The sequence below is a fragment of the Bombina bombina genome, chromosome 6, assembly GCF_027579735.1.
Source record: "Bombina bombina isolate aBomBom1 chromosome 6, aBomBom1.pri, whole genome shotgun sequence".
Taxonomy (NCBI): Eukaryota; Metazoa; Chordata; class Amphibia; order Anura; family Bombinatoridae; genus Bombina; species Bombina bombina.
Window position 1 is genome coordinate 1,140,276,317 of NC_069504.1, and position 12,356 is coordinate 1,140,288,672.

Here is a 12,356-nt window from a genome sequence, read left to right on the forward strand (position 1 = left end):
TCATGAACAGTTGTAAGTTTGTTACAGACAGAGAGAGCATTCCAGAGGGCACAAGAAAAGAGAGGGGATAAGCGCTGTGGGTTAATGGAGATGAGATTGCTGGGCTCGCGTGATTTCATTTTATCTATTGTTTTACTTAGATTTCATTTTATTTCTATTCCATCCTCCATTTTATATCCCTTGTTCTTGGATCCGTTATTTCTCTTTTTATATTTCTTATATTCTTATGTAATATTTTTCTTTTACTAAACCCCTTCTGTTAGAGTAAACTAAATCATTGGTTGCAGTGGCGTCCCTTCTCCAGTGATCGAGCGGCTGAAATTTTTACAGCTCTGATCACTCTCTTCTCAAGCGTCGCTTAGAAGGACCACCACTCCCACCACCGCGTTGCTTGCGCGTCTTTTACTCGGGGGCCTGGGCGGACGCTCTCCTGACCAGCTCATATGCCAGTCGGCTGAACGACGCCGCTTCTCGGCACGGCCCTGGAGTCAGATGTTTACAAAATAATGTACTTTGCATGTGTAACGTTCAGGGATGATAGGGGGTGTTTTCAATCCTGCAAAAAATTATCATTAGGTGCCCTTAATTACCAAATAGTATACCTTAAGAGGAGACATATTAGTTTCATAATCAATTTATAGACTAACTAATAGCAGCCATATTCCATAGTTTTAGTTTATATTTGTTGATACACATATATATTTATATATCCTTATTTAGACAGAGGATGAACCTTCATCCTTCTTAGTTTTAGTGCTTTAATTAATCTTCCATGGAGATACTATATATATTTTGAAGTAAGCTGTGTAATATATATATATGGAACAGAGAGTGACAGCGTCTCGGCGGCGGCGTTTTCGGGACTCCTCTCCTCTCTCCCGTTTTTCTCCTGTATTTGTTGCTCTCAGGGAGAAGATGCCGAGCAAGAAAAAGAAATACAACGCCCGTTTTCCGCCTGCTCGGATAAAGAAAATCATGCAGACAGATGAAGAAATTGTTTAAAGTGAGAGGGTGGGGGTAGGGCAAAGTATATTATAACAAGAGATTCAGTGGTTAAGGGCAGGTAGCCCAATTTGAGTTTTATAATCTCCTAACCACAGAGACCTCCTGCCACAGATTTAAAGTTAAGGGCAGAATACATCTAATGAATAATTGTAAATAGGCTTACAAGTAGAAGTAGGTAACTTAAATCTGTGAGGAAAATTTCCACCAATGCCCTAACTGAATCAAGGCTAAATAGTTTTAATTAGAAAAGAATGTTTTTTTCTCCATTCACACACTAAAGTTTATTGAATCAAAATTTAACCACACATACATTTAGCAGAAGCTAAAGATTAAAAACACTCCACCTAAGTTGAACTAAGATTTTTAAATTAATCTGAAATCAGTATCACTGGTATTTGGCAGCAAAGATTATGGTTGTAAGCTAAGCCCTTACAATCCGAGGGCTAGTTTAAATTTTAAATTTTTACAAATTATTAAAGCTGCATTGTACCAGATCAACTAAGGTGAGCAAATTAAAAGAAAAGGGAAAGACAAAGCTTATCCCCAGGACCCCTGACGTACGTTTCACAAAAAACGCTTCCTCAGAGGGGTGTGGAGCTGCTGCAAAATGCTCTATTTATGAGTCATTAAGACTCTCCTCCGGTGTTGGAGTGGATGTTCCTTAATTGCCAAAGTTACATTTTAATTGGCTCATACAAGTGTCAGTCACAGAAGTGACTGGTAATAGGGTACAGTGAAGGGTTGGAATTCAAAACGTCACGCTGCGTCCAAAATGGGCGTTGTTGTTTACATTGACATTTGTTGGACAGATCTCATTGGAGGATTGATCGACCATATGTTATGCTGATGTCTATGGTTACTTATCTGACATGTCAATGCGAGGTATACTGCAGTTACTTATCAAATTTGACCGCTTACCATAAATAGATAGATCGTGTTAGTATATCCCTTATATATAAACATTGCACTTGGGGAATACCGTTTAGTAAAGTTGCTGTCCGTATTAATCATACCTGAATACAGGGGATAGTGCATATAAGTGCATAAAAATGAGAATCGGCATATCATATCTCCCATTAGACATTACTCAACAGCATGCTGCAGTTGTTATTATTGATGGATGTAATGGATCTGCTCATTAACATTTATTCCGTCTATACAAGTGCGCTGCTTATACGCTAACATTAATGTTACGTCTGGAGTGGGCGTGTTTGTTTATATTCGCTTCTGTAGTAACGATCTTATTGGCTGATCACTTATAACACATGTTTACACATAAATCCAAAGCATGGAGTAGTCATTGACAAATCTGAGCGTATATTATAATCTATAAGATTTGATTTTGTTATAATCCGCTGTTAGCTTATGTGAGTGATATATAGGGATAAGATATATCTACACGAAAGCCAATTACTTAGTCTAATCTGGGTAAACTGCTTGTACATTTAATTCCCATGTAAGATTCTAAAAAGAAAAGAAGAGTTACATAAAAGGCAACACTGTTTATTGGGAAATGAACAGATACCAGGGATGAATTGTGGGGATGTTAATATTATTTTAGGCACTAATATGATATGATGCCTCTTATTGGAACATGTGTGTACGAGATAGCCTTTAGTTCATATTGATTACCTATTCGGTTATATTTCCAAAGTGCTTAGGTTGAATAGTATACTTAGATTTATTAAAAATGAATAGTATACTTGATTTTAATGAGATATTGTTGTTCTCATTAATGCAAATGCTGATTTTGTATACAATGTCCTAGTCAGATCACTTTATCATTAATAGGTGAATAAAAAAATATTGTGAACAAGAATAGAAGTGAGAATAAGACATAAAAATAAAGTGTATGAAAAGTGCTCTGGTGTGCTAAAGAATAATATTACATATTAAAATTAACATAAAAAAGGGGGGAGACAAAGGTGAGACATGCCTAATCTAGTGTATATATATTCACTGGATGGAATCTGCTTATACAAATTGTACAGGCTAACATGTATACAGTGTGTGAATTTAAATAAACAAGTTAAGGTATAACTCTAAAGTGAGTTTAGCTTATACAAAGTGTACAGGTTGACGTGTGTACAATTATGTGTAATTAAATAAACGGGTTAAAGGTTAGTAACCTATAACCCTAGAAATTGGGGTAGTGTTGGTGATTTGTTTAGTCAATATAAGTGAAATATGGAATAAGCCAAAAAATTTTTTAATAAGTGATAGACAAGACAGTTACTGGAAAAGTGATACCCCATTTTCGTTTACAAATATACAAAGTAAATTATTGAAGTCATTCCATGCCATTAGGTTTTACAGAATTTAAACGGTAAGATCCCATTTGCATTCGAGTTTGAGTAATGTCTTCTCCAGATTACCCTCCTCGTATTCCCAATGAGGCTTTCTGAATGACCATATATTTCAGATTGCTAGTGGAGCACTTGTGATTGTATTTGAAAGTGTTTTGCTACAGATGTTACACTTTTTGCCACCGAGCTTCATCCTTATTGGCATTTTTTATGTTGTTAGCATGTTCCAGAATACGTACCCTGATCTCCCGGGTTGTCATGCCAACATAGATCATTTTGCATTGGCAAAAGAGAGCATACACAACCGCAATAGTTCTACAGGAAAAATGAGAAGCTAAATTATATAACTGGCCATCTTTGTCTTGAATGGTTTTAGACTTCATTACGTATGGGCATGCAGAGCAAGTCCCACATGGAAACATCCCTGGATCAGTGTCCTTTTTCTTAAAGGCTCTTACATAATGGCTAGAGACGAGTCTATCCCTGAGATTTGTGGGTCTTTTGTACCCAATTGAAATTCTGTCACCGATATTTTCCTTCAGAGAGGGATCATTTTGCAGAATTTTCCAATGTTGGTTGATTATTTTAGTTATTTCTGACATTTGTGGGTTATATGTAGTGATTAGTCTTGGATTAGACTCACTAGTATTTTTGACCTTGGGAATGAGTAAATTTTCTCTGTGGATATTTAAGGCCTTGTATTTGGCTCGTTTGACTGCTTTTTTGCTATAGCCTCGTGCCATAAGTCTGTCCATTAAGTTTTTGCTTTCCGTGAGATATATGTCAGTACTGGAACAGTTGCGTCTTAGGCGCAGAAATTCCCCAAAGGGGATAGCCTTAAGGGTACATGGTGGATGAGCACTAGATCTATGTAATAGAGTGTTAGTCGCTGTTTCTTTTCGGTAAATGGTGGTGTTAATGTAACCATCTTCTTTCTTGAATATAGTTATATCCAGAAAGGAAATTTTATGTTGATCGGCTGAATATGTTAATTTGATGTTTTTGTTATTCATATTTATTTTGTTCATGAATTGATCTAATTCCTGAGATGTTCCTTGCCAAATGAATAAGACATCATCTATATATCTTATCCATAGCGGGATATGATCAGTATGATGTTGTAATTCAGTCGAAAATACATTAAAGAGCTCCCAATGCCCCAAAAACAGATTGGCATATGTAGGTGCGCAGGCCGTACCCATCGCGGTACCCTGCGTCTGTAAGTAGTACCTATCGTTAAAGGTGAAGAAATTGTGTGTCAAGATAAACTGCAGTAGTTGGATTACAAAATTATTATGATCTTCATTGTCATTTGTATTTGTTGACAAGAAATACTTGATGGCTGCTATTCCATCTGTGTGTCTAATATTAGTGTAGAGTGACTCTACATCTGCAGTGACAAGCCACATGTCATCAGAAAGCTGTATATTTTGTAATATTTGCAATACCTCCATGGTATCACGGACATATGAAGGTAATGTATTTAAGTACTCTCTTAATCTTTGGTCGACATATCTGCTGGCCTTTTCTGTTAAATTTTCGTTCCCAGAGACGATAGGTCTGCCAGGGGGTATTTGGGAGTTCTTGTGCACCTTTGGTAAGAAATATAGCGTAGCGACTTTAGGGTGATCTATAGTTAAGTACTTTTTCTCAGTATTAGTAATGATATTGTCTGTCCAGGCTTGTTTGACTAGGTTGTTATATTGTGTCAAATATGAGCTTTGAGGATTAAAGATCAATTGTTTATAGCAGGTAGAATTGGATAGCTGTCTGGAGGCTTCGTCTATATACATTTTAGATGGCCACAATACCACATTCCCACCCTTGTCAGACGGCTTTATAGTGATGTCTTTCCAAGATTCAATCTCATTCAGAGCTTTGAATTCTGATATTGTCAAATTGTGATTCTTTCGAGTAACAGGCAATTGCTCAATTTGATTGCAGACCATTTTACAGAATACCTGAATTTCAGGTGAATTTGACATAGAGGGAACATATTTGGATTTAGGTTTCAGTGTGGATTTCCATGTACTGGAATCAGGTGGGGTAACATCATTGGTATAAATCATATTCTCATCACTGAGTTGTTCTAATAGATCAACTGTACTTAGATCTTCTGCGTCTAATACATTGGGATTATAGGCATATATTTTTTTCAGCATCAGCTTGCGTGAGAATAAATGTATGTCTTTTATTAATTCAAATTTATTGAGAGAATTAACTGGACAAAAAGATAATCCCTTAGATAGTACATCTATATGATCTTGGTTCAGTGTGTGATCCGACAGATTGATGACCCTTAGTTTGTCATCCTGATTTTGGAGAAGGGACTTAGTTCCCTCATCCTGGTGGATTGACGTGTTGGACCAGTGAATTTCCTTTTGTTCCCCCGTGAATTGGGTATTGTGTGATTGGTCTGCAATGTTGGAGGAGTTGGATTGTGTGGAGTTTGGACTAAAAAAGAAGAGGAAGATGTATTTAGTGACTGTGCTGCACTATGTGTCTTAGGTCTGGTGGATTGGGAGGCATTATCACTGCTATTGCCTCTCTGATTGGTGTGTTGGTTAGGATTACCTATCTCTACTTCATTGTCAGAGATATCAGATTCACTCTCAGCACTGCTGTCAGATTGTTGTACTATATATCTGTTGGATCTATGTCTAGATGTATGGTTACTGCGCCAACGGTATATTCTCTGATTTTGAAAATCCTCTATATCTCTTTGGAGTTTCTGTTTTTTATTCGCTACTACTTCCATTTCTAATTTGTCTAGCTCATGTTGGTATTTATCATATTTTGCTTTGTAATCAAATTTTTCATCAAATTTTGACAACTGGGTGTTATATTCCTCTATTTCAGTGTCTAATTTAGTGAGCTCTAGTTTGTCATGTTTTATTAGAATTTGGATTAATTTAAGCGAACACTCAGTTAATGCAGTTTCCCATTGTTTTACTAGATCTTCATTATTTAAAGTGAATGCAGGGAACACTTTCATTCTTAGACCCCTGGGTATTAGGTTTTTTTCGGCATACTTTTCGAAAAAGTGCCAGTTCCACCACCTTTTGGACTGCTTATGTAAAGTCTGATGTAGTTTGCACAGTACATTATTCAACTCTTCTTCATTAATTTGTATGTTATCACTATTAGTTGTATTGAACAGTGAATTTCATTCCTGTAACCTTTTTTGCTGGCGATTAGCTATATCGCCTTGAATATTCATAATTAATGTAGAAAAAAAGACCCCCTAGAAAAAGGCTAAACCCAGAATAAGAATCTGGGTATATTCTCCTTGTTTAGAACAGTTTAAAGTGAGAGGGTGGGGGTAGGGCAAAGTATATTATAACAAGAGATTCAGTGGTTAAGGGCAGGTAGCCCAATTTGAGTTTTATAATCTCCTAACCACAGAGACCTCCTGCCACAGATTTAAAGTTAAGGGCAGAATACAACTAATGAATAATTGTAAATAGGCTTACAAGTAGAAGTAGGTAACTTAAATCTGTGAGGAAAATTTCCACCAATGCCCTAACTGAATCAAGTCTAAATAGTTTTAATTAGAAAAGAATGTTTTTTTCTCCATTCACACACTAAAGTTTATTGAATCAAAATTTAACCACACATACATTTAGCAGAAGCTAAAGATTAAAAACACTCCACCTAAGTTGAACTAAGATTTTTAAATTAATCTGAAATCAGTATCACTGGTATTTGGCAGCAAAGATTATGGTTGTAAGCTAAGCCCTTACAATGTTAATGAGCAGATCCATTACATCCATCAATAATAACAACTGCAGCATGCTGTTGAGTAATGTCTAATGGGAGATATGATATGCCGATTCTCATTTTTATGCACTTATATGCACTATCCCCTGTATTCAGGTATGATTAATACGGACAGCAACTTTACTAAACGGTATTCCCCAAGTGCAATGTTTATATAAAGGGATATACTAACACGATCTATCTATTTATGGTAAGCGGTCAAATTTGATAAGTAACTGCAGTATACCTCGCATTGACATGTCAGATAAGTAACCATAGACATCAGCATAACATATGGTCGATCAATCCTCCAATGAGATCTGTCCAACAAATGTCAATGTAAACAACAACGCCCATTTTGGACGCAGCGTGACGTTTTGAATTCCAACCCTTCACTGTACCCTATTACCAGTCACTTCTGTGACTGACACTTGTATGAGCCAATTAAAATGTAACTTTGGCAATTAAGGAACATCCACTCCAACACCGGAGGAGAGTCTTAATGACTCATAAATAGAGCATTTTGCAGCAGCTCCACACCCCTCTGAGGAAGCGTTTTTTGTGAAACGTACGTCAGGGGTCCTGGGGATAAGCTTTGTCTTTCCCTTTTCTTTTAATTTGCTCACCTTAGTTGATCTGGTACAATGCAGCTTTAATAATTTGTAAAAATTTAAAATTTAAACTAGCCCTCGGATTGTAAGGGCTTAGCTTACAACCATAATCTTTGCTGCCAAATACCAGTGATACTGATTTCAGATTAATTTAAAAATCTTAGTTCAACTTAGGTGGAGTGTTTTTAATCTTTAGCTTCTGCTAAATGTATGTGTGGTTAAATTTTGATTCAATAAACTTTAGTGTGTGAATGGAGAAAAAAACATTCTTTTCTAATTAAATCTATTTAGCCTTGATTCAGTTAGGGCATTGGTGGAAATTTTCCTCACAGATTTAAGTTACCTACTTCTACTTGTAAGCCTATTTACAATTATTCATTAGATGAAGAAATTGGAAAAGTCGCTGCTGCTGTGCCTGTTATCATTTCTCGTGCACTGGAGCTGTTCCTGGAGTCCCTGCTGAAGAAGGCTTGTCAGGTCACGCAGTCTCGAAGCGCCAAGACCATGACCACATCGCACTTGAAACAATGCATTGAACTTGAACAGCAGTTTGACTTTCTGAAAGATCTGGTGGCTGCAGTTCCAGACATGCAGGGAGAGGCGGAAGACAATCACACGGAAGGAGAAAGGGTTCCGCGAAGGGGTCGGAAACCAGGAAGCAGTCGGAAGAACGGAGGCACTGCCATGAAAGGAAAGGACAAGAAGCAATCGGAGACAGATTCCGATCAGGAGGATGATTCTGAGGACACAGAAACTGATGGGGAGGAAGATATGTGCATCACCCCTACCACCCCTGCCAACCAATCACATGTCACATTTCAGAGTACTCCGCCCCTCCATTCTCCCTTCGTTTCCAATCTGCTGCTGCCCCGTCCGCCATGCCAGCACCGTTGGCCCGCAGCTGCAAGTAAAGATGAAGATGACGATTATGACTCGTAGCTTCCTGGACGGACTCCTTTAAAAACAAAACAAAACAAACAAAAAAAAAATTCAAAAGAAAAAAAAAATTCCGTTTTCACTTATTTGATGATTCTATTTTGTTTTTTTGTGTGTTTTATTTTCAATTTTTAAAGCGAAGGGTGAAATGCCCAACAGGGGGGTTAAAATGTGGTTCTTAAATTTTTATAATTAAAAAGAAAAAAAAAGAAAAATGGCTGTGGATGTTCTAAAAACCAAATAAAGAGAACTTGTGTTTTTAAAAAAAAAAAAAAAAAAAAAAAGCTGTGTAATATATACTAGTATATTGCACTCTCTTTTATCTCAGGTGTATTTATAATTTTTCTATGCATATACTCCTTTGTATACTTATACATATTTATTGAATTATTTTCTTCTCCTTTTATAGGACTTCATTATGCAGTCTCCAAATGCTCTCCCCCTTTGTCCCTAGCATGTCTCAGCCCTTAGAGACATCCTGGACGCCTTTCAAAGAACTTTTAAATGACATTAATTCTCGCCATTGCTGCAGCTTACAAGTAATAATTCCACTCGTTCTGAAGCAGATTCTAAGGCTGTCACATCCCACTCAGGAGCTATCTCTCCTGATTCTTCTGAGTCGGATCTGAACCTCCCTACGTGGGGCCTGAGCGTTTGCAGATTATTCCATCTCTCTAAGCTTCCATCTCTCTAAGTGACCATCTTTAAGTGACAGCACTGAGAATTAGACAAGAATTTGCAACTGACAAATTGCTCTTATTAAGCTTAACATCTACTGAATCTAATCCTATTTCTCATTTACTTTCAGGTATGTCCCTTTAATGCCCTGTATCTTGCTGTGACTTAAACACTGTTTTTTTAACTCCTGGTATGTCCCTTAATGCCCTGCGTCTTGCTGGATTTAAACACTGTTTTTTTAACTCCTCCCGGTATGTCCCTTTAAAGCCTGTGTCTTGCTGGATTTAAACACTGTTTTTTTAACTCCTGGTATGTCCCTTTAATTGCCCTGTGTCTTGCTGGATTTAAACACTGTTTTTTTTAACTCCTTGGTATGTCCCTTTAATGCCCTGGTGTCTTGCTGGATTTAAACACTGTTTTTTTTTTAAACTCCTGGGTATGTCCCTTTAATGCCCTGTGTCCTTGCCTGGATTTAAACACTAGTTTTTTTAACTCCTGGTATGTCCCTTTAATGCCTGTGTCTTGCCTGGATTTAAAACACTGTTTTTTTTAACTCCTGGTATGTCCCTTTAATGCCCTGTGTCTTGCTGGATTTAAACATTGTTTTTTTAACTCCTGGTATGTCCCTCTTAATTGCCCTGTGTCTTGCTGGATTTAAACACTGTTTTTTTAACTCCTGAACCAACTGTCACTCCCATTAATTCTGCTCTTTCCTGTCCCCAGCATGTGCATATACTTATCAAAACTTTGCTTAATTAATTAATTAATCCCCACCCAATTTCTTTCCTTGAATCTACTCCTCTGATCTTGTAGCAATTCTTAGTCTTCTCACCTGGGTGTAAACTTATCTCCCTGTCTCCAATCAATTAAACTCAGCTGTCTGCCTGTAGGCCTATAAATTTAGGACCAGTTAGGGGAGAGCGTTAGCTGGGGCCTGAGCGTTTGCAGATTATTCCATCTCTCTAAGTGACCATCTTTAAGTGACAGCACTGAGAATTAGACAAGAATTTTCAACTGCACAAATCGCTACTTATTTTAAGATTAACATCTTCTGAATCTAACCCTATTTCTCATTTACTTTCAGGTATGTCCCTTTAAAGCCCTTTGTCTTGCTGGATTTAAACACTGTTTTTTTTAACTCCTGGTATGTCCCTTTAAAGCCCTGTGTCTTGCTGGATTTAAACACTGTTTTTTTTAACTCCTGGTATGTCCCTTTAAAGCCCTGTGTCTTTCTGATTTAAACACTGTTTTTTTAACTCCTGGTATGTCCCCTTTAAAGCCTGTGTCTTGCTGGATTTAAACACTGTTTGCAGATTATTCCATCTCTCTAAGCTTCCATCTCTCTAAGTGACCATCTTTAAGTGACAGCACTGAGAATTAGACAAGAATTGAACAAGATTTGAAGAAGATTTGAGGCAAGCAAAATATTTTTGTTTCCAAAAAAGACTTTTGCTCTTAACCTTCTGCTATGTTTTCAGAAATGCTTTTTCTTTTAACAGTCTCATGTCTATTCCACAAGCAGGCTCAAATGCTCATACCTTACCCTTCTCCACAAGAAGTTTATATTGGCCCCTCTCTCCTTTCCTCTCCATACCTTTGCTCTCACAAACTACTCTCTATTTTAAAATCTATGTCCCTAAACTGCACCAACTCACAGAAATGTCCCCACTGCTATAAATCTCATTCTCACCTACTCTTACTTTCCATCTTGATGCTATTAGCATCAGGTGACATCTCTCCAAACCCTGGGCCCACCCTCATTCCCACCACTACCCAATCTCACACTCCATATAGAAACTTTAATAAAAGCAACACACACAACCTCATTTCCATCCAATGCATCCCACACGCATACACTCCTTTCACCTGTGCACTATGGAACTCTCGCTCTGTCTGCAACAAACTTACAGCAATTCATGACCTGTTTATAACAAATGCTTTCACCATTTTAGCAATTACAGAAAACCTGGCTATCTCCTTCTGACACTGTTTCCATTGCTGCTCTCACACACGGTGGTCTTCACTTTAGCCATACCCCTAGGCAAGGTGAGAAACGTGGCGGCGGTGTTGGCATCCTGCTCTCCCCCTCCTGCACTTATCAATACCTACCTCCAATCCCATCTCTTTCCTTCTCCTCCTTTGAAGTCCACTGTATTCGTCTGTTCTCCCCCCTATCCCTAAAAGTGGCAGTCGTCTATCGCCCTCCTGGACCAACCTCACAATTCTTTGACAACTTCGCTGCCTGGCTTCCTCACTTTCTCTCTTCAAATATACCAACCCTAATTCTTGGGGACTTCAACATTCCCATTGACAACCCATGTGCCCCTGCTGCCTCTAAACTTCTTTCACTCACATCCTCCTTCGGTCTCTCACAATCCACCCCATTCCTGACTCACCGTGATGGACACTCCATCGACCTGGTATTTTCCTACCTCTGCTCTATATCTGACACCACCTGTCGCCCTTTTGCCATTTCAGACCATCACTTGGTCACCTATAATATTAATGCAACAGCTAAACCCACTTCTCCATCCCGCCCCCGCACCTGTAGAAATACACATGCTGTGGATCCGCTCCAATTTTCAAAAATTATTCAAAATCTCCTCCCTCACACCGCCACTATAACCGGCCCTAATCTCGCTACAGCCCACTATAACAAAACTCTCTCCTCTGCGTTAGACACACTTGCCCCCTCCCCAGCTGCGCAAAACACCACGCCGTCAGTTACAGCCCTGGCATGCTCAGCAAACACGCTATTTGCAAAAATGCTCCCGTACTGCTGAGCGTGTCTGGAGGAAAACTCACTCTGAACCTGATTTCATACACTATAGTTTATTCTTCATTCATACACTTCCGCCCTTCACTTAGCCAAACAAACTTACTTCTCTTCTCTCATATCTACTCTTTCCTCAAACCCTAAACGACTCTTCTCCACCTTTAACTCTCTCCTCTACCCACCTGCTCCACCACCCCCGGCCTGTCTTTAGTGCTCAAGACCTGGCTGACTACTTTTTAAACAAAACACATACTATCCGAAGCAACATCCCAACACCAACCTGCA

General features: G+C 38.3%; 1 protein-coding gene across 1 annotated transcript; it reads left to right on the top strand.

Moving 5' to 3' along the window:
- The first annotated feature begins 828 nt into the window (after nucleotides 1-828).
- Nucleotides 829-8,620, top strand: LOC128664924 (dr1-associated corepressor-like). The gene is given in 2 exon segments (XM_053719717.1): nucleotides 829-1,003; nucleotides 8,070-8,620. Coding segments are annotated over 2 exon segments (639 nt in total). The 5' UTR covers nucleotides 829-915.
- The last annotated feature ends 3,736 nt before the right edge of the window (nucleotides 8,621-12,356 follow it).